This window comes from Acomys russatus, chromosome 15 (assembly GCF_903995435.1).
Source record: "Acomys russatus chromosome 15, mAcoRus1.1, whole genome shotgun sequence".
Taxonomy (NCBI): domain Eukaryota; kingdom Metazoa; phylum Chordata; class Mammalia; order Rodentia; family Muridae; genus Acomys; species Acomys russatus.
The window spans coordinates 32,615,228-32,638,563 of NC_067151.1; the positions used below are offsets into that span (position 1 = coordinate 32,615,228).

General features: G+C 42.8%; 1 protein-coding gene across 7 annotated transcripts in view; it reads right to left on the minus strand.

The window, feature by feature from the left end:
* Nucleotides 1-348: 348 nt before the first annotated feature.
* The window catches only part of Nbea (neurobeachin), a 657,568-nt gene continuing 634,580 nt past the window's right edge, over nt 349-23,336 (minus strand). For all 7 annotated transcript variants that reach the window (XM_051157177.1, XM_051157179.1, XM_051157174.1 and 4 more), the window contains 8 exons: nt 21,597-21,789; nt 20,188-20,259; nt 17,923-18,078; nt 17,064-17,234; nt 6,946-7,047; nt 5,125-5,321; nt 3,125-3,276; nt 349-1,348 (listed from right to left, as the gene is read on the minus strand). In XM_051157177.1, the coding sequence (XP_051013134.1) occupies nt 1,258-1,348; nt 3,125-3,276; nt 5,125-5,321; nt 6,946-7,047; nt 17,064-17,234; nt 17,923-18,078; nt 20,188-20,259; nt 21,597-21,789 (1,134 nt within the window). In that variant the 3' untranslated portion in view covers nt 349-1,257. The remainder of the gene's footprint in view (nt 1,349-3,124; nt 3,277-5,124; nt 5,322-6,945; nt 7,048-17,063; nt 17,235-17,922; nt 18,079-20,187; nt 20,260-21,596; nt 21,790-23,336) is intronic.

Below are 23,336 nucleotides of genomic sequence, written 5' to 3' on the forward strand. Positions count from 1 at the left end.
ATTCTGAGAAAATTACATTCCTGTAACATGCCTCATAGCCCTACCGACACGATATGTACACCTATGACAATACAGTCACCAAATATACAAAGAAGAAACATGAAAATGTATAGACCCTTGGGTGATAGCTGGATCGGGACGATGGTTGGAAAAATCATTTGAGAGCCATAAACTTTATATTGGAAAAGATAAAATGCCTTAGGTTAGGAATGTGGCTTTAGGTGAGAAACTCACAAGAAATGTTTGTTATTGTTGTAATAAAGTCTGACTCCTTAGTGAACTATGCTATTGGAGAACCAAAGAGAGGGACATGTTAGCATCCTGATCCTCTCGACATGGAGCCATGGAGCCATGGAGCCAGTGGGCTGACCAGGGGAGCGGTGTCCAGGTGCTGGGACGTCGATGCAATGGGACTAACGATTGCGACTCCCGTTTACACACAGTGGAAACTAGACCCTCATCCCCAGGCTCCTTTTCTGTTGCATCTTCAGGTCCTAAAGGGCAGGGCTGAATTTTCTTTGTATAAAGTACCAATAGTGGCAAAGAATGGCTTAGTATCCAAATGCTATATGAGCAAACTTCACGTAGAAGGGGAATTTAGATTAAAAAGTGCAAACTATAGTTTTGTGAAAATGTCAAAAATTACAGATTGAGCCCAAATTCAACCCCTTTGAACAAGCTGTGTTCTTTCCGTTTCCTAGCTTGACTGCACCTGTTCCATCAAGACTGGGGAGTAGGGAGCATGCAGGTTGTAACTCCACAGTAAATTAACAAAGGCTGCTCTTTCTTTATACAAGGTTTCACTTTTACAAAAGTATCCCTTTAAATAAGATGCATATGATGTACAAAGTATCAAACGTGGGTTGTGTTTTCTCAGCTTGAAAAGAGGCTGGAAATGGGATGCAGGTTAGGTTCAAAGCTTAAACTTTGTAACAACTGGGCACAAGGTTCCTCAGAATTGTCAAAAGTCTCTTGTGAGGCTTCCTACAACCTTTTCTCAATAAACGGCGATATATGAAATAATTACCAAAACGTCTCCTAATTCAGATAATTTACATGATATAAGCTTGCTTGACAGCAGCTGGTGTTCAGTCTTGGAAAAAATGGTGAAATGGCTCCCGACTATGATGTTCGGCAACTGCTGGGTGGGATGGATGTACAAACAGAGGCCGATGTGGACAAGTGTCCTCACCAGAGATCCTGCCTGTCCACGGAGCACTTGAGCTCCCACTTGAATGAGGCTTCCGCTGCTTCTCCTCAGTACCTGTTCTGATGCTCATAATGCCACCGATTAAAATCTATATTAAAAGCTACAATGCTGCCGGAAGCCATGCCAGTGATCAGAGTCCTGGAAAAGCAGAGACGGTGGTGAAGAAAAACAGGAGAACGGTATGTACTTGCCACTTCATGCTGACACTGGCCTTATCTCCGGAGTTCCCAAGTTTTAACTGTGTTCACTGAGAGCTCAAGCCTTTCCTCTCACTTCTGCCAAGAGCTGCTGTGCTAGTGGAGAGCGTGAGTAAAGCCCATCAAACCACATGCTCTAGTGTGACCTGGGGTCTGCCGCCTCTCAGCTGTCACATTCATGGTCTAGCAGCATCCTCCTCTGGGAGAAGCCAGGCCTTTCTGTAGACTTCAGTCCTTTTTTCTTACTGTCCTTAACCACTGCACCCCTTTCCTGCTCACTACAGAGCATTGCTAGGGGGTTAGATATATGAACCACAAGCCTTCCTGAAAGCTCAGGTACCTATTTCGTCCGTCTGTTGGATAGCTTAGCTACTGCACAGCAGCAGTTAGTATCATAAAACCTTCTGATTTAGCGAATCCATCCTGAGTCATTGTCACCATGTAGGTGAGGTCATCTCTGTCCCCTATTGCTTGTGCCGGGGTGACTCACTAGCACCGAGTTCCAGTCTCATGACGCCTGTCTTGATGGAACAGTGTGCTTGGCTGTTAATCCGGCCCATCATCAAGACCAATGTGTCCTGCTTCTATTTCCCCAGTATGTGTTGACCAGGTACACTGTCTGTGCATGAACTGTCTAATGTAGCACTACTTTGTTCAGTACACATTATCAAAATTAATAATGATTTAAAATGGAAGCAGGAAGATAGTTGACACCTTTCCTACACTACCATGGTTCTGTATGCCTGATGCCTGCTTTGACCCTGACTGACAAATGGCTCCTTCTCAGCCTCCCACATGGCCACTCATCTCCTCCCAGGGTTCTAGTCCTGCTCCTCTTGCATGTAATTACTTAGGATTGTGTGATGGGTCACTTGTTATGTACCCTTAGCACTTTGCAGGATACCTTAGCTATAATACTGGTAACAGATACTTGTGAAAAGCATGTGAAGGAATTGAAGGAATTGAAGGAAGAATGTTTAATCCACTTAAGAAGATATTTAAACACATTAAAAACACTCATGCATATAAAAATAATTAAGAAATAAGCCACATCTATTTTCTGGTCTTCTTTAATAGTAATCATAATCTTTCCTTAAAAAACATTTATTCCTCAGATTGCATTGTCACATTGTCTTCCTCTTTCCTTCTATTTAGTGTGTGTGTGTGTGTGTGTGTGTGTGTGTGTGTGTGTGTGTGTGTGTGTGTGTGTGTAGGCCATAAAACTACTCCGGATTTCTTTCCTCAGACCCTTTATTGTTCTTGACAGGAGGTCTCTGTCTTGGAGCCCACAGACTAGACTAGCTGGATGGCCCATAAGCCCTAGGGATCACCATGTCCTGTCTCTCTAGGGATGAGGTTACAAGTATGCACACCATGCCTTGCTTCTTCACGTGGATTCTGAGAACTGAACCAGTGTCTTCATATTTACACAGCAAGCACTTTTCTGATTGGACCTGCAACACTGTTTTCTTGATGTCCTCTGTACCATTCTACTGTACTGTAAAAGATGTTTTGTTACATGTATGTGTTAATATTTAACATATTTTAAAGCTAATATTCTTCCTAGAAACATTTCCTATGGTTGAAAAACTAAGCCTTCCTTACTTGTCTCCAGTTTGCCCTGTCTGTGCTGGCCTTTGCTCCTTACAGGCTGCATGAGGAGAATGGTAAGCTTCTGACCTGATCCTATGATCACATTGCCCTTGACATGACTTACCTTTGGTCATGGGATAAATCCATGGCTCTAATGCCAGCATCACATCCAGGGTAAATGTACAATTGCTTAAAGTCACAGGCCTGCCAGACCTCTACCACACCATTATCCCCTCCAGTCACCAGGTTCTGTCCATCACTGCTCAGAAGAATAGCCTGGAAAAAAAAAGGGGGGGCAGATAGCAACCATCTCTTCATTTGGTTCATGTCAATGATCATGAATGAGCAACAATTAAATAACTGAGCAGTCAAGCATTTGTCCTAGTATATGCAAGCTTAACCAACCAAACAGCCAGCCAGCCAGCCAACCAACCAACCAACCAACCAACCTCCAATAATCAACCAAGTACTGGCCAACCACCACCCACCAAACAAGCACCAAGTAACCAGGCATGAAACAGTCAACCACCAACTAATCAGCAATCAACCAACCAATAGCCAAACAAATACCAGCCAATCACCAACCAACCACCAGCCAAATACCAACCAATCAACTACCAGCTGATCATCAACCAGCCAACAATATCCAAGAAACTAACCACCAAACGACCAGGTATCAACTCATCAACCAACATCCAACCCCTAATCAACCAATCAACAATCAATCTCCCATCGACCACTAATCAACCACCAACTAATCATACACCAACCACTAACCAACCACCAACCATCAATCACCCACCAATCACAAACCAACAAACAACTACCTACCCACCCACCTACCAAGAAACCAACAGACCACCAACCATCCACCTGGAAAGCACTGTCAATCTCCTTAACAGTATCTCCTTATTTAGCCAATTGTTCAAAGTTACTAAAGTCCAATCTACAGACCTTTCAATATGGACTCTTTCACACTTTTTTTTTTTAAACATAGGGTTTTATTAAAGCCAATTGAAAAGAATAAAATAAAATAAAGTATTTAGGGGGTTAGAGAGATGCTTAGTGGTTAAGAGTGCTTACTGCTCTTCTAGAGGACACAGGTTTGGTTCTCAGCCCCCACGGCTCACAGTCACATGGGACTCCAGATCCAGAGGATCTGATGGCCTCTTCCGGTCTCTAAATTCAAGTGTGCATAGTCCCTGATCTCCAAAGATAGCATAATTAAACATTAGACTAAAATCTTTAAAACTAATTTAGTTATAAAATTATGAAAGTCACAAATGAGAATATTGCTCAATCTAGGAAGAACTTGATAGAACATTGCACTTTGTGAAACTCTAAGTGTTGATAATGGAGACTTGGCACAAAGAGCGGAATTGTACTTCCCAATAGTACTCAGGACTGAGGCGGCAGCCACTGGGCTTCATTTGTGAACGAGGACAATAGGGAACTTGAAGCTATAGTCAGGGTTCTCAGGGCAGGCCTCTTTGTTTGTAATGCTATCTCTCCTACTCATTTTCTGTCAACTTGGCACAAACCTAGACACATCCAGTAAGAATAAATCCTAGTTGAAAAAGTGGCTCCATGAGATTAGGCTGTAAGCAAGCCTTGCAGGGCATTTTCTTAATGAGTGATTGAGGTGGGAGGCCCAGCCCATTGCAGGGGTGTGCCATCCCTGGGTAGGTGGTCCTGACTTGTATAGGAAAATAGGCTGAGCAAGCCACGAGGAACAAGGCAGTAAGCACTGTTCTTCTTTGGTCTCTGTTTCAGTTCCTGTCTTCCCTTCATGATGTACTGTCATCAAGCGAAAATAAACCCTTTCCTCTCCAAGTTGGTTTTGGGCATGCTGTTTTCTCACAGCCATGGAAACCCTAACCAGGGTACCACGGGAGCATAGTGCTGAGGCCGTTGCTTGGGAAGAGGCTTGGGAAGGTTTTATCTGTCTAAGCAGATAGCTGTGGTCCCTAGAGTGTAACTTGCTGAGCATATGCAGGACTAAGGAGTCTTGGGTTTATCCCAGTAAGTGTGTAAGTGGGTGCTGGGGAAGCTCTATACCAAGCCATTCCACACGCAGGTTTGACTCCCACTGTTTCTTGCTGCTCAGCACTGATATGTACTCACCCTGGTGGAATCATTGATCTCCATTTGAGCCAAAAGTTTCCCATTGATACTGAAGTTGCTAAACCGTCCTCGCTCATAGTATATGATGCAGTGGCCTTCGCTGGACACGGAAATTAGGCGTGGGAACGAGCAGTTCTCTGGTCCTTCCAGGGCCCTCAGCAGATCTCCAGTGATGGTGTGGACCAGGCAAGGGCCCTCTGCAGTGGGGAACAGAGATGCCAGGCCAGTTAGAGAGAGCACCACTCCAAAACCACACCTGAGTAGGCAGGAGGCTGTAGCACTCATGCATGCATACATACTGACTATATCCACCTATACACACACACACACACACACACACACACACACACACACACACACACACACAGATACACACACACACGCGCACACACACACACACACACACAGATACACACACACAGGCACACACACACACACACACACACTCACCCCTCTGGTACCCCACAGTGAGGCAGCATCTATGTGCGCTAAAGTTTTCATCTCTTCTCCCACCTCAGATAACAGTTGTCAAAATAGATTTTAACTTCATGGTCAGATGAGGCAAGAGTGTGCCCAGGAACTTTGATCTACTGTGTTTTTAGATGGTTCTTATTAAGAGAATGATGAGAACTGTTGCTAAATTTCTTCACTTGCATCCGATTTCAGCATCACAGTATAGACATGTCACTGCCAAGCAAGCTTTGTCTTTGCTCATTTATATGTAAGGTATAAATGTGTAACTAAGAAGATAATCAATTAGTTCAAACTATAGAAAAATTTTGCCTTTTAAAATTAACAATGGGTCAAAGGTGTAAAGAGAAGCAGAAAAAGGCGTATCTTATTCATGGCCATGGAAAATATATTGAGGAGATAAAATTCCACTGGCCCAATCATGGAAATAAATGTGGTAACTTCATATTGTTTGCTTGCCTCTTGGCTCACTCAAAAGCCAAAGCCTGCACAAACTGTGGATACAGTTTTATTTGCCAATTGATATGAACAGCCACACTTTTATGCACAAAATGCTGTCATTATCAAACTATACTTAATCTTACCCTGTCTAACAAGGGGAGGGCTATGGAGACTTGTGGGAGGGAGCACAACCCTTTGCTGTCACCATGTGTAGAAAATTAGCATTTTGCCTGCACCTGCAGTGCTAGGCTCACTTTCTTGCTCTAAAATGCAAAGTCCATGGTCTTTTGACCTCAGACTGCTCATTCTCCGTAAAGCTGTGGAACAATTTCAACAATGAAATCTCATCGTCTGGAGGCTCTAGGCTTCTGCTCAGCTCTGGCTAGCTTCCTCCGCTCTCCCTAAAGCGCACAGTCTTTCTGTCTTGAGAGTTCCCACAGAGGTCTCTAATTCCCTCAGAAGAGCCATCTCAGTTTCCTTTCCAGATGAGCATTCTTGCACAAAGGCAAAGAACAGAGTCTGTCTCCTTTCCCTCACCCCCTGCACAGTGCGCTTTGCATAGGAAGGACCAGCAGAGGAAGGGGAGGTCATAAGGGCAGACTAGTGAGTAACCTACTCCAAGTTCCCAATGCATAAGCTGTATGCCTCTTTTGCCTCTGAAACGCCCCCTTTCATAGCTGCATCACATGGATTCATGGTTGAATTTACCCATGTTTGCAATAGGATGCTGGTGACCACATCATAAGCTTTTAACCATACTCTGTGTCAGTGTTGGAAACTAAGGAACTGTAGAGAACCCAGAGATTACATCTGACTACGTTGGTTCTCCGGAAGAAAGCAATGAGAGTCACAGTTAGCTAGAAAATGCTAACAGCCTAGAGACGGAACATGAAAGAAGCGCCTTCTGACCTTTAGCACCGCTGATAACCAGTCCGAGTTCAGCACAGACGGAGACACAGACAACTTCATGGTCATGGCCTGTGAGGACAGCTCTGGGAGCAGGATAGTCACCTACAAAAAAAATGGTAGCAGGGCATCACTGGAGACCAGTGTAGACTTGATAAGATAGTCACCAACGTTGAAGAAGGACATTTACTAGCTGTATGGCTAGAGCCACTCACGTTACCTGTCTGCCTCCCTCACGTGTGACATGATCTAACCCTGTCTTTCTACAGGGCAGCTGGGACAGCAAGGAAGTTAATTCACGTGAGTGCTCAGAAGTGTCAGTGGTTATTCTCTCAAACAGGCAGTTATGTGTGGAACTGTGTAGTCATGGCAACATCGTGTAAGGTCAGATCATCTCACTGTCTCTAGCTCCAGCTTAAATATGAACATAGGGGAAACAGAGCACTGGGTAACAGTAAATGGTTTCTGAATGCACAGCCACCAATAATTAGCTCAAATCCAATGATAATGTGCACATGGCATTCCTGGCAGCTGGTAGCTCTATGGGGATGGTTCTGGAAAAAAGTGTCTTTCACTGTGTGTGCCTTCAAGCCACACAGCATTAGTGAGAACGTCCTGCACTTGTTTTCTGTTACCCGTTCCTACTGTCATCTCAGCATGTGTCAACTTAGTATACATTACATTGGATTGTATCAGACTACGTGATTTTTGAAGTTGCTGACATGACTTTTTAAAGAATCCATTAGGTAAACTCTAATTTGGAATTAAGACAGAATTTCCAACCATTTATGAAAGGGACTACACATGCTCCTGCCATTTCGTATTATGCATTTTTCTGAAGTGGCATTCTCAGCATTGAGAACTATGAAATCAGTATGTCTATTGACTCTGAAAATGTCTACAATGTTCTACATCCCCCCAGTGTATTCAACCAAGACTTAATTCACATTAAAACAAACACACCCATCTCATTGCTTCCTTTTTTAAAATAAATGGTGAAATTTTAAGTATACCAAAGAATTGTTTTAAAACAGATGTTTATGATTTATTGTGGGTAAATGTTTGATTTGTACACCTCTTCCTGTGCCTGTATAACTACAGTTGCATAAAAATGACAGGGATAAAAAGGGTCATGCATGGAAAAGGTCTAAGAAACTGCCCAGGTCCACAGTCTGCCCCAGAAGGCTCTGGAGGGCCACTCAGCCCCCTCCCCAGTGCCTCTGTAACAAGAGCTGGATTTCAGTGGGAGGTCCTATTTCTGAATCTCGTGCTTTCATACTCTCTTAGAAAAAATCCCGTAAGAGGAAGCAGGAGAAAGTTACAGGCAAAGCTATTAAGGAAAGGCAAGAATCTCAATTTTCCACTTCTTAGGAACCACACTAGCTAGGAAGTCAAGCTGACCCATCTTCCATTGGTGGCCTCACCTCTAAAAATGCTCCCCAACTGCCTGGCTGCCTTCTACTGGCGAGGAGCTGAATGAGGGTTGTCAAAGGCAAGGACATGTAGCATGTAGCAGCAATGTAATGATGGCTTGTGATACCAGGTTTCCAGGAACAACATGTGTTCTTATGTGGCTTATGGTCACCCATGTCACATTTTTTCCCCCAGCAGTTACACTAAACTCTTATTGTATATGCCATGGGTTGATGTTGGATGCATTGTAGTACCATCTTAGCAAAGAGCGCATGTGGAGGAAGCTACCTTTGTGCGTGTATCTGAGCACAATGACTTTGTTCGAAGTCACCAGCTTTACAAGCCATTGCTCTTGCACCTTGAAGAGCCACATTGTAATCTGCGTCTTATAACTGCAACCAACTCTTTCAGAATGCTAAAAAAAATCAAGTGCTAAGAGATCAGTGGATACTTTCTTGAGGACAGAAAATTCTATGATATTCTGTGCTAAGTTGTTCTGATCAGACTAAAACTTCTTCCAGGTAGTTACATGAAACCCTGTTGTGGTCATAATTATGCTGTGAATTTTTTCCTGTGAACTTTTGCTTGAGGATTAACTGTAAGTGTGTTCTTCTCTAGCTAGGGTGCAGGGGCTTAAAAACCCATTTGCAAGGTATGAGACCCACCCTCCCACTCTTTCTTTGTGATGTTGTCAATTTTGTTCTCTTGAAAAAGAACCAAGTTGGTTCTTCCACATAGCAGCCAGATTTGCCTTTGTTTCTGGAATTAGAAAAATTTTTAAATATTTATTACACATTAAGTATTTATATGCTTAAGATTAAAGAAATAAAAGGAATTCCTTTGTTCTCAACCCTGCATAAGAAATGTAGAATTGTTAATTCGCCCTTCTCACATCTTAAAGAATATCACACATTTTTAAAGTTCCCTGCTTTCTCTTCTGTTTATTTTTATCTTGTTTTGTGGAGTAGGCTGCTCAGCTTGGGAACTTTTTGGGTTTCTTGTCTGCTTTTTCTCTGGGCACTCCTTCTGCATGGGTCCCCTCATGCCTATGTTGTCTTTCAGAGAACTTCCTTGTGTTTGGGCCTTAGGTCTTGGCACTCCTCTTTCCAAGAACTGTGTCCTGGCCTGATACCCTGGCACCCACTGTACAGGAGCAGATGCAGAGACGTGAAGGCGCAAGAGCTGGCATGTGCACCTGCTACCTGCATGTCCCTTAGGCACTGATGTGACACTGGGAGGGCTTACTATTTTCTGCATCTCTAGAGATTATCCATGTAGGGTGAGTCTTCTCCCATATATCAAATGGCATTTCCCCTTTGGTGCATTTCTGAAATGCAGACTGGGAGACTGGGTACTGTTGCGCACAGCAGTGTGTTATCAGTTTTAAGTTTATGCACTGCTGTAATGGGCTTTGAATATGGCAAGTATCTCCTACAGTCCTGAGTTCACCTGAAACATATTCACACAACTAACAATTCATGTTTCCAAAACATCCTGAGTTTCCTGTTAAAGCAAGAATTGGGCATTAATAAGATGTGTGTACATACTTGTAGCTAGAGGTTGACACTGTGTTTCAGTGAATCTGGAGCTTGCTGTTTTGGCTAAACTTGTCTGGCCAGTGACCACCCAATGCTGGGTATACAGATGTGCAAGGTCACTACTGGCCACCCTAGTATGTGGTGGGGAATTCAAATGCAGACCCCCCTCATACTTGGTTAACTGCACTCACTCACTTAGCCTTCTCTCCCAGATCTAGTTTAAATCTCTGATTATTTTGAGGATATTAGTATACTGGAAAAAAACCCTGAAATTATATCTTTAACAAGTTACTAGATATAATTTATGTCCCTTATATGCTATAAAAAAAAAAAAAAAAGCAATCATTCAATGGTAAAGAATTAAGAAAAATGAGCAAAAAAAAAAATTAAATTCCTTATGTGATATATTTTCCACAAGGAAAACCCATCTAATTGCTTTTCATTATGATCTTAGACTGTGGAGGGGGAACCTAAATATTAAGTAGTGCTGTTTAGGGCCCTGGAAATACTGCTCTTTTCAATCTGCTCCAGCTTCAGCTGTGAAAGTAAAAAAAAAAAAAAAAAAAAAAATGTTCTTCAAAGTGTGTTTTGAGTCAGAAAATCTGCAGCAAGGACAAGTGCTTTTCCTATATTTCATCACCAGGGACAGATGTCACACACCCCAACAGTCACTCGAGATCTTGGTAATACCCTGTCACTGTCACATCACAGCTGATGGATGGAGCTCAGGGTTAAAGGGCCTGGCACGGAGGGAGGTGCAGGTGAGACCTCCCTTCCAGGGACCACGGCACTTCACCCCTTCCCCACTCATTTCCTCCTCATCTTGCCTCACTCCAGTGCAATGGATGATATGGAACAAATGCATCTGGTTCTCACAGCCAAGTACTGGAAATTCTAAACAGAAAAGACTTAAAATAAGCAGAGTACATCTCACCTTTATCAAAAATCATTTTAGTATCCTTGAAACAAATGGGGAAAATGACAAAGGCTGTCGATGCTGCACAGATGTGACAGGAGAGTGCTTATTAAGATGGTCTGTGGCTTTGAGACATGGTCAGCACACAGACTGAGGCTCTGGACCCACAGTCCTCAGTGTGGGTCTGTGAGCATCAGAGGGTGAACTTCAGTGACACACAGCATTCAGACTTTATTTCTGGCCTTGGTAATACCACTACAGAATCAAGATGCAAACCATTTTTTTTTTGTTCATGCTTACACTTAATAAAAATATGATGGAGTTTTAATTTACATTTCCAAAATAAAGCATTAAATGCTACAGCAATTTCATTGACATTGTGATTTAAAATCTTCACCAGAAATTCTCTGGAATAGCTAAGAACAGTGGCTGAAAGGTTGCTGGATCATACTAAGTGGCCCATGATGGGGTGTCTTTGGCCACCCATTCACAGTGGTCTAGGGTCTAGGACTCGGTATCTTTCTGGTTCTCCCTCTTCTACAAAACAGCCACAAGAATAACTGCCTGATGCTCCCAAAGACTCTACATTATGCTCAGATGTGCCATTTTGTGAGTCAACACTGTCTGGTCAGAGAACAAACTGGCCATACTTGATGTTCATGTTATAATCCCTCACAAGCTAAGCACCTTTCTTACAGTCTCAGGTCCATCACAGGAGAAGACATAGAAGAAGAGAAGAGCAGACCCAGCCTTGTCACAAGCCCCAAAATGTCTCCAGGTATGAGATGGGACGCTATGTAGAATGGCCTCATACCCCGGCCTGTCCTGAGCTAGGATGGATGGCCCGCTATGGGCATGGCCACATAGCCTCAGAATGTCCCGTGACTGAAAATTATCACAAGCTGACCATGCTTCCTCTAACACCTAAGAAAACATGTTAGCATTTACTACATCCTAGATAAGATGCCTTGGGTTGAGGAATGAGCCAGCTAGTTTCGTGTGTGTGTGTGTGTGTGTGTGTGTGTGTGTGTGTGTGTGCGCGCGCGCGCGCGTGTGTGCGTGTGTGCGTGTGTGTGTGTGTGTGTGTGTGTGTGTGTTTAATTAATTAAAGATTGCCTCTGGGCCAGTCTCTGTCCATATCCTAGTGCTTATACTGCTGGTCAGTGGTGGGATTGCCTTTAGATAAAAGGCTGGTGGCAAACAAAGAACTGAACTCAGCTTGGTATGTTTGGCTGAAGGCTACAGCTGATAGGAAGGTCAGTGTCCAAGGTGAGTCCAGCACAGTAAGTGCCCAGAGAAGGTGCGCGTGCATAGCTGGAAATGTCTTTTCAGTCTTTTCATGGTCTGCACAGTGTTTACACATGAGCAGAGAGATCTGGGTTTAAAAAGTGGAGCTGAACAGCCTATAACCATCTCAGTGGATACTGGTAGATTTGATTTGAAAGATGAGTACTAAATCTCCTTTCAGGGTTTTATATTGCTATTGTTTTTAAATTTTCATATGTATGTATCGCTCAAAATAAACATTTAAATTACATTTGTTAAAGCATGTTGGTCTTGAGCTGAGGTCCTAATGTGTTTTGGGGGTCTACTGAAGACACAATGATGTTAACTCGCTCCTCTGGTGACTATCTTGTTGGAAGCTACAGCACGTAATGAGAGCTGTCAAGTCCCAAGATCAATGAAACTTGTGCCCTGGGGATTCTGCAAGAATAGCATTGATCTGGTTAAAGCTCACCAGTCAGAGATGGGCTGTAATATATTGCAAAGAAGGACTCTAGAGGATAAGCGGCCAAGTCCAAGACACCTACCTGACAAAAAATTCAATCAGCTCCTAGCACAAATTGCCTGCTCTGCTCTGCGTTCTTTCATGCAGGAGGCTGCTTCCAATTAAAGTGCGCAAATTAATTTTTATCACTTCCAAATTAGTTTCAGAATTTGTGTAAGGCTGCTTCAGATGAAAGCACCTGTCCCTCGTGTCTTTGCTAGTCTGTTATCTAGCCAGGGACCTACTGATGATTTCCTATGGTCAGAGCCATGTGAAAAAATAACAATAGTATCACCAATATAAAATGCAGTAGTGAACAGGACCATTCGATTTGCAGCAGGAGGTGGTAGCCTATTCGTCTGGAATTTTGTGCCATAATCTGTTTGCAAATTTCTATTGTCTTTGTAGTACAGTCATAGAAATGGTAAAACAAAACAAAACAAAACAAAACAAAAAAACAAAAAACCAAACCAAAACAAACTTAGAAAAAGACATTATGCCACTTTCCAAGATAACTAAATCAGTCACAATATAGTTAACACAGTGAAACTAACTTTTCTTTCTACCTGCCTAGAAATTTACAAACATTACTTATTTTTCTTTGTAGAATAGAGGCATCCATTATTATGTAGCTCTGACAATACAAAAGAAACAAGTGTACTCAGGCCCTTTGACTTCATGGTTAGATTTCAGCGATGCTTACATAAACTCAGATACAAATCGTCATTCCAGGATGCTGGCTTGATGAACGAGTCTGGTTTGGTCTCTTTGACATACAAAATGATTCAATATCTATGGTAAGCTAATCTCCACATTATAGCAGCTACAGGACAACACTGTCCTGGGCTACAGGTTCCCCTTCAAGTCTAGGTTAGTGTATACACCCTACAAATCCAAGGGCATTATGCCACACACAATTACCAATTTAGGTATAACTATCTTTTTGTTATTGAACAGCAATGTATGTTGAGACAGAAAACACATACAGCCTGGTCCTCTAACCTGTGACTTGGTAGCTAGATTAGATTAAAGTGGACAGAAGAGAGAAAAAAATCCCCATTTTTACATTACTAGTTTTTGATGACAATGACTGCAATGCCTATGGCAGTTCCACAGCTGTCACAGGTATGGCTATGGCTGCCTTTTAAAATGCATATTGACTCAATTTCTTGAGACATGCTGTAGGGGCAGACTGTTGTAGAGAAGGGTACAAAGCTATCAGATTGCAGGAATACTAAATAGCATTGCCTATCTAAAGATTTTACTATTGTGATTATACACTTGGCAAAAAGCAGTAAGTTTGTTTTTTTGTTTTTAAATATAACTCAGCCAGGCGTGGGGACATGCGCCTGTTAATCCTAGCACTCAGAGAGGCAGAGGCAGGCAGATCGCTGTGAGTTCAAGGCCAGCCTGGTCTGCAAACCAAGTTGAGGACAGCCAAGGCTACACAGAGAAACCTTGTCTCAAAAAACAAACAAACAAATAAAACCAAACCAAAACAAACCAAAAATACAACTCATGAATCCGCACCCAGGTTGCAAAGTTCCATGTGTGTGTCCATGTACTGGAGGTGTTAATCTTATCTGATAGAGCTACTGAGCCACGGAAGTACTCAGTGTGCTTGCTCACCCAAGGGGCAGGACTTGAGTGTGAAGGCGCGACTTCTACTGTTTGGTACTCATAGCTGCGTAGAGTCCCAGGGACAAAGCAGGCAGCAACAGCATCGCCTGCTCTACCCTTACTGCATCTGCTTCTCCTGCTTTTTCTAGAAGAGCAACTGTTTCCTCTGCTAAGGACAAAGGGAGACACACACCCCAGCCCACATTTCATGTCAGATCAAGGGCAGCAGAGTACATTTTATGGAAGTTTCTGGATTCATAATGATGACAAGGGTTTTTTATTTTAAAAACATTCTTACATATGGAAGCAATACTGAAAAATCTATGTTGGTAATCATGTTTTTTAAAGCATAAGCTTATCCTTATTTAAGGCTGAAATAAAATGCTGACTTTTAAAGAAAGGTGTGACGGTGCATGCCTTTAATGTGAGCATCAGGGAGGCAAAGGCAGGTGGATCTCTGTGAGGAACAGAGCAGCCTGGTCTACAGAGGAGGAGTTCTAGGCTAGCCAGGGCTACACAGTAAAACCTTGCCTCTAAAAATTCTGTTTTCAAAAATAAATATTATATTGACTAATTCATTCTTATTGATTCACATAAACATCAAGCATTTACATAGCATCTGTTACCAGGGGTTTAACTGTTTTAGCTATTTCTAGATTTAACTTTGCCGATGGACCAGTACTCTCCATCTTTAGAGTTAAAGGCACCCTAGATCACAGCATAGGCAACACCTACAGTTACTATAATTTAGTATTTTCTTTCAAGTTCTTTACCTAATGATAATATATAACATAAAATATCTCACCATTGCTACCAGATGGTAGCTTTTAAGATATGAATTTCTCTTTAGAAGAGTTAATTTTTAATTATGTGTATGTGTATCAGTGTAGAGTACATACATGTGAGTGAAGGTGCCCAAGGATGTCAGAGGCACCAGATTATCCTGGAACTGGAGTTACAGGATGTGAGCCTCCTGCTGGGTGGGTGCTTGGAATCAAACTTGGGTCCTCTGCAAGAGCAGTACTCACAAGAAGGCTCTCTCTGGTCCATCTCTCTAGCCATATGGATTTCCTTCTGAGTTTCACTGTGAGGATGTTAGTTAGTTAGTTAGTTAAATGTATAAAATGCTTTTCTGTTACTTTAAAAAATTCTTTTATATGTCTAATTTTTGTCAATGTATATGTAACATGAAACAAAGCTTTGTTGCTTGGACAGTTTAAGGAGAGCTATAGTACTACAGAGATAAAGACCATTTGGACATGCTTAGATAACACTCCATGTGTGGAGGGACAGCCCCCCTCCCCCACACACTAGACCCCTGCTGCAGATGAGATGGGGGGGGGTTAGAAGTGAACATAAGGATATTAGCTTATTCACATTTATCAGGAAATGCTCATTGGTAATGTAGAATTGGAAACAAATAATCTGAACAGGTCAGGAAACCCGTGAGTCACTGTCATACCCTACTCCAGTGTAGGCTAGGTGCCTTCATTTTTCATACTGTCCTTCTCACCCCACACCAAGAGATAAGCATCGCTTCATAACACACTCCAACTCTAGCTATCAACACTGGGAGTCAACTTCATCTATCATTTGGCAATCAGGTGCAATGTTCGAGCAACGTCTTTAATGATATATTCCTGTAGTCTCTGTACTATATGATAGAGACTTAGTTGCTGTCCATTAACAGCCATCTCTTATTTTGCAGCATTTAGCATAAAAAACACACGAGCTGGAAGAAGTGTGGGATTTCAAGGCATTCTCACTATTCACAGATATTTATATCCTTAACCATCTCTACCCAGGCCTTCCACCCTTCACTATCACCATCCCTGGCAACCTCCAGCCTCAGCCATCTCCATCCTTAACTATCGCCATCCCTGGTCATCCAGAGGCATCCCCATGCCACCAATTCTATTCTTCATCTCCCAAACTACTTCCATCTTTAGCTATGTCCATCCCTAACTGCCTCCATCCTAGCCATATCAGTCCCCATCCATAGCCTCGCTGCTTCTGTGCCCTGTACCATTGCTAGATATGACATTGCTACTATTCCCCAACCCATATTTAAGGTGTGGTTGATACATATATTACAGCTTGGATTAGCCTGACCTAGGCAAACTTGACACTTTGAAAACCTCACAGAAATTATTTCATACTATACAGGAAACAGACATTCTAGCCACTGATGGTTTGGTAATTAAAAGTGGTCCTTATTTCTTGGCCAGGTTCTGTCTAGCATTTCGGTCACTTAACAACACTATTTACTGGAAACTTCTCACGTACACCACAATGCCAGGACTCAGAGTTACTCAGGATCTCCCAAACGTGGCATCACCAGGACTGCGTAAGATGAGTCCTTGGAAATCTAACTCTGGACGCTGCTGTTGAAGTGCTGGCCTGTATGTGTGGGACTTCCAGAGCCTTCCTGGCAGGGCATACTCTTAGGAAGCATTGTCTTCTCTCCTCACACAGAGCTTCTTTACAGGCACCTCAGGCAAGGCAACTGACTTGGAAGAAAATGGTGAGCCACTCGACTGATGCATAGATAAAAGCTTACTGAATTTTAAAGAAGGCAGAGGTTATACCTAGCTGAGAGAATCCCCGAGATTTACCAGCCCAGGGAACATTTCTGAAGCATGGGGACATCTAAGTGTTGGGGACAGCAGCTGAAGGGATCAGCGAGTGGCTGTCATCAGAAGACCTGGTGACTAGTAACAGTTCAATTTACAATTTTGTTTTGTCTTAGCCACATAAGCTTTCATATTTTAAGTCTTTCCAGACTCTGTGAACATGAAGGAAGTAAACCAAGAAAATGCACTTAAGTTATGTATTGTTTGAAAGAGCCATTGCGGGGAGCACTTACTGCTGTTGGGGTTGTCTCCTATGATATGGTGCCTCCCACTCCAGTACCAGAGAAGCAAGGTGGCGTCCCGAGATCCAGACACAATGTAGCAGTCCCCACCGATGTAGGACTCGGACCGGGCCAGGCACGTGACTACATCCCAGTGGCCAAATACAATTTGTGTCAGCTTCCCTGCAGCACAGAAGGAGTCATGTCACTTAGACCCACTGTCTTTACGAAAACAGAATTAATTTTATTTTACTGATTTGTGGAAAGAGTTCACAGACCCACAAATTTGCAAGATAAATCATATCCATGCACATTTTTAAGGAAAGGTCTTGTAAAATGAGATCACCATGTTTTTTTTTTCTGACAATGGAGAGTTTTACTTTTTATCTTGGATATGAGTGTGAATATGGCAGCGCCACTTAGGTATAAACTTAGGTCAGTAGTGAGCTAGAGCAGTAGTTCATTTCTGAGGCAGAACCAGGGGCTTAGCTTACAGTGTAAATCACCAAGCCTTGACCACTTAGAGTTGGCACAGCATGGAATATCTACTATCATGACTTCACATTAGAGGGATACGCTCTCTGTGAGTGCATGTGTGGCACATGTATGTGTTTGTGTGGGCGTATGTGTGTCCATATGAGTGGAGGCCAGGGGTTGGTATCAGATGTTTTCCTTAGTCACTCTCCATCTTGTTTTGGAGACTGGACCCAGAGTTTGCCAATTCAGCCCCAGGGATCTCCCCTGTCTGACCCTTCAGTGCTGGGATTATAGGTGTGTATAGGCTCTTATGTGGTTGCTGGGTTGGAATTCAGGTCCTTACACTTCCATCATCTCCTGAACACCGAGAATAAACCCTTGTTGCAAAGATTACCTGTTTCTGTAGAGTAAACTCTGAAACTCTTATCCCAAAACCCACAGATGAGGATGTAGCGATTATCTGCTGTGACCACAAAGCAGTGAGCGTTGATCTGGATGCTCTGGTCCACAAGATCTGTGATCTGCCGCTTGTTCACACCAGAATTATTTGCTAAAAACAAACAGAAGAGTTTCATCATGCCCTCATGGAAGGAAAATAGATTGTGCTTCCCTGGTGTAGCAATGGGCTTTCAATGATGCAAATCTTAAGATTTAGACATTTTTCTACCTTGAGGAATATACATTTCCTTAGTAGCAATTACTCACAAGCTATTTCATATACTTAAAAACTTTGTCTGCAACCTCAGTTCTTCCATCAACAAACGAGGGTCGCCAAGGAATCCAAGAAAATGAATTCAAAACATATTAAAGTATTTAGATACGTTTGTTCTTATACACGTGTTCTACGCTCCAGTTCACTAGTGTCCGGTAAGAACCAGGTGGAGGTGAATCTTATACACGATGCAAAGTGTCTTAACGTTTGCCTCATCTGTCACTTCCCCATGGCACATTTCAATCCACGTGAAAAGCTAGCAGAGAGCTGCTGGTGCGATCTGGAAAGCCCATGGGGAGCTTCAGGTCAGTAGCTTTAAAGACCTGGGTTGTCAACAAACATAAGGCCTTTGCAGCATGGCTGGCAGGGGAGGAGACCAATAAAAGAGATGAGAAAGCGATTGGGGGAGAGAGGCAGGCAAAGCCTTGGTGTGCGGCCCCAGGAGTACATCTGAATATAGCCAGGAACTCAGAGACATCTATGATTTCCCCAGTGCCTGTCTGGATGCCAGCCTGTCCCTTACACTGCGCCATCCTTTCAGGCAAAATCCCTCCCTGAATTCTTAAACACGAGGTGCAGATGTGTAAGGTCGCCAATACTAGGCTCTAATGCCAACTAAATCTCAGCACTATTATTTGTAGATAGTTACTAAAGCTGTGAAATAATTACTCTGTTAAGGTAAGCAGTGAGAGAGAATTGACATTTAGAAACATTATTAGGGAGAGAATAGGCCAAACATCTTGCATTGCTGGAAGATCACACAACTCGTGCCTGGTTACTGAAAGCAGAGCTGATAGTTGTCCCATGGTCACACACTAGCCACCTATTTCATTGTCAGTATCTGGTGGACAGAGAGATAACAAGGATAGACTCAGAAATATTCTTAGTCCCAAACCTTGTTTCTTTACAAGGTATGTAGATGCTGTCTTGCTGTAGGTAAGAGCAAGAGGAGGAAGCCAAGGCCTTCCTTCTAGATCAAAATAAAAGCTGAATCACCTGAAGAACAGAACCACACTGCTTAGACAGAACTGAGCAACTTTTTATAGCATTTCCGAGTTTCTTTTAGCTTAATTTTCTAAATGATTCCACAAGTTAGGAGAATACACATCAGCATAGACCACCTGGCAGATACAAAACCAAGGGGCACAGCATGCCTATGGGCCACATGAGTATAAGTGGTTGAAACTCAGGAGTTTGCAATTCAGGTGTCTTTAATTTAAAAAGGAAGTTTAGCCCATTGAATATAATTTTTATAGAAGGTGCTTTTCAGTATTAATTCCCTTAGCAATCATTGAATCTATTTACCTTAAATAATATGAAATTGTTAAGAAAACCTTAGGCACAAACAAAGGGCACTGGATACATATTTGCTTTTTAATATTTAACTTACATGACTTTCTAGAACATCAAGAAAATGCCATAAGTAATTGGTTTAATAGCAAAGCACTCTTGGGTGCACGTGGACGGTAGCAAAGCCCTTTTGGCAATCTGATGTTAGTCTCATGTTGATGTTGTAATATATAACTCAGCTGTATTTTGAGACAAACAAAAAGGTAAGAATGCATAATCAGCAGAGATTTTAAAATACATCTTTGTTAGTTGCCATGGTTTTAATGAGCCATGACTGTCTTAGGCTCAGGCATTTGAATATTTGATCCCCAACTGGTGGCCCTGTTTGCGAAGTTTATGGAACCTCTATGAGCATTGCTGGAGGAAGCACATTTCTGGGGACTGGTTTTGAAGATTTACAGCCTCACCCATTTGCACTTTCTGCTTTGCGTTTGGGTGAAGATGTGAGTCCTCAGCTTCCTGCTCTGGCTGCCTGCTACAATGCTTACAAGTTGTGAGGGACTCTCCCTCTAGAACTATAAGCCAAGACAAACTCTTTCTTCCCTTGGAGATGGTGATTTATCACAGCCACAGAAAGTAATAAATATATTAGCATACCAATTAGTGGGTCCATCTCAATTGGAAGATGATGTGCTTGATCCAAGGAGTATCCTGGGGCTCCTCTGAGGCCTGAAGAATAAGCATGGAAAGCTATCATGAGAGTATCAGAAAGCATTTCCTAATAAGGGGGTTTTATGCTGCTTACATAAACGTGCATTTGTTTAAAATTTGTGCTGACTCAGTTCCATCATGTGACTTCAACAAGGAGTCCTAAAAAGTCAACATAGCAGACACTTTAGGCTTTTCCTTGAGATGTAGAAAGCCACGAAGAGTGGTAGGTTGGATTCACAGTTTCTCACAGAGCAACCAGTGAGCCTGGGACACAGACAAGACTGGCTCCCAGGGCATGAGGTCAGATGGGAGCTGGACTCCCACACAGGGGCCTTTCCCAGTGACATGACTAGTCAACTCAAGTTATAAGTTGAGTCATACCTGAAGCTATCATCCCACGAAAGCTGCTTTTGGGACTGACATCTGGGGTCTGATTGAGTTCATCTGTCATATTTTCACATGTAGTTGTAAAATAACTATACATAATATTCTTGAACAATTTAAGAATTGAACCCTTTATGGTTCTTTTTCTTAATGAAAAACATTCCTAGAGGCCAAAACCTCGTGAACAATGAAGTCTTATTTTCTCGTAAGATGTCTGCTGTACACTCCGGGGCCAGCAGAAACTGCACCACCCCCTGTTGATAGTGTCAGCAATAACCATAAGCCAGGGCCAGCCACATATAAGCTCACGGAGGGAGTGTGGTATAAATCAGCGCCCTTTCAGCGTGAGGTAGACATCAGTGGAATAGAAAGATCCAGGTTAGATCAGCAGGGCTCATCTTTTCAGTCCTGCAGCTTTGCAGGAAGCCTTAAGTGGTGAACTGGGCCAACTAAATCATTTGGTCACATCCATGTCTGCCCTGGTTAAATAAGGAACAATATGTCTAAATATTTGCGATGACATTATATCACTTCAAGATGTGCCGGCTGCAGCTCTCAGGGATGAAATGTGGGGCAAACACATGTGCAATCACTGGACAATTTAGTTATTGCATTTTCTCACAGACCAAGCTCCATAAAGCTAGGGATGCTACTTGTCTTGTTTCCTGCTGAATTCCAAAAGCCTAGGACGGTTTGACACACACTGGGCATTCAAATATTTGCTAAACAAACTAACGGCAGCAAAGGGGATGGATTGTAGTTCTTGTCTACAAAATCCAGACAAACCTGCTCTGTTCGGAAGCCTGTTGAGGCGCAGTGGAAGAACAGTGCCAAGCCCAAGGCACTGCAGGGCCTCTGGGAGTGGGCAGTCTGGCCTTCCCAACAGCCTGCCATAACGCCTCTGTAATGACATGCAAGCTCCCATCACCTTCTTCACCTTAGCTGTACAGCTCGTGCGGAGGCCCACGTACCTACTGTGTTGTGCCACCTGTTCACTGCAAACAGTCGGCTGCAGGTCACTGTCACCACTGCAGGGATGGTCAGGTGGGGCAGGGTGTTGGCAGCCACGTGGGTCACGGGAGAATTGGATGGAAACTTCAGCACCATTATCACATCTTGCTGCATCTGGTCTTTAAACATGAGTGGGCTCTGTGGAAGGAAACACTGTTGAGTAGAAAGGGAAGAGACAGAAGGGAACAGAAAAGATAACTCAGTTAGTGGAAGGTCTGGGCACCTCAGATAGAGCAACATCACCTGAAGAAGGCGCAGAGCAGAAAGAACAGAGCCTCTGCAGTCACCGCGGCAGTGCGCTCTGTTGCTAAGGGTCAGCCTCAGTCTGTAAAATGGTCAGACGGCCATGTGGACAATTAGCTCACAGATACAGCCACAAGATGAGACATAATTAGTCAGAAATGTAAAAAATCAGTCTGGTGGAAAATTAACCAGTGGCTGATGTTAGCATGAAATCGAAAGCAATTTGACTGTAACTGTCATCTTCCTTGGGCTAACCTAGGCACAGTATACACAATTGAAATACGACCGCCTGCAGGGCAGCCTGGTGCTCTGGCCAGTGTCTTGCTGTCTCTGGGTTCTTGCGCTGACCCTACTATTTAGGGCTTACACCTCCCTCCCTTACAGGTTCCATTTCCTGTGGGCCAATACTTTTTTTTAGCTCTTCTTTTAAACATCTAATATATGAAGTGATATTAGATACTATAAATTCTATTCTACAAAACATAAAATAAGGATAGAAATAATTACTACTCAACTATCATACATGTTTGAGAATTTTCTCTATGGATCACAAGCTTAGAAAGCTCACTTTCTTTTAACAGCTCCGTGCCAATTTGGCATCTGATAATTCCTTGTGGGAAGGTAATGAGTTCTAACTGGGCATTCCCCCAGAATAGTTACCACCACCACCACCACCATCATCATCACATCATCATTAAAAACAGAGAAAAGTAATGTGGAATAAAACTCTCCCACTAAGCCATTTCATACAAGAAGGTGTAAGAGACTCTTGGGCAGTGTGGAGCTTGGCTCTGTAAGACCACCTCCCTGTCTGTACCGTGGCTGCGAGCCACCTGGGGACAGCCTGTGTTCCATGAAAACCTCTGTTTTGTTACACAGAATGGCCAAGTGCAATCAAAGGATACTTGGATGACTGCTGCAGAGAGGGTTAAGCAGGTGTGTAGCTCTATTTCACCAGGCGTGAAACTGCCTGCTTCTTGGTGGCATGAAGGACACACCTGGCACTTTGTCTCACTACTTAGTCATCGACACTTGGAGGGCTCAAAAAATGCATTAAATAAGTGAAGGGGATAAGCATTCTTTCCATCAGAGAAATGTTAGCTTACAGCTTGCCCACACACACCCACGGCCACCCAATGCTAGAGCCCTCCACGCCACTGAGGGGACAGGCTTGTCTCCAAGACAGTGGATACACATAGATCATCTGAGAATTCATTTGCAACTGTTTCTGTCTTGAAACCATTTGTTGAACTTTTATCCAAAAAGTAGTGAAAGATCATTAAAAATACATTAAAAGTATCTCAGCAAAATACTTGCCTTCAATGAATTAAATAAAAGGGGGGAATGTTTGCTATTTGCCGATGCACTGAAAAGGGATTGCTTTGTTATGAGAATGGACCTTTAAATTTTGGAAGAAAGCATATAATTCTTTCCTTGCAAAGTAAGACTAAAAATAT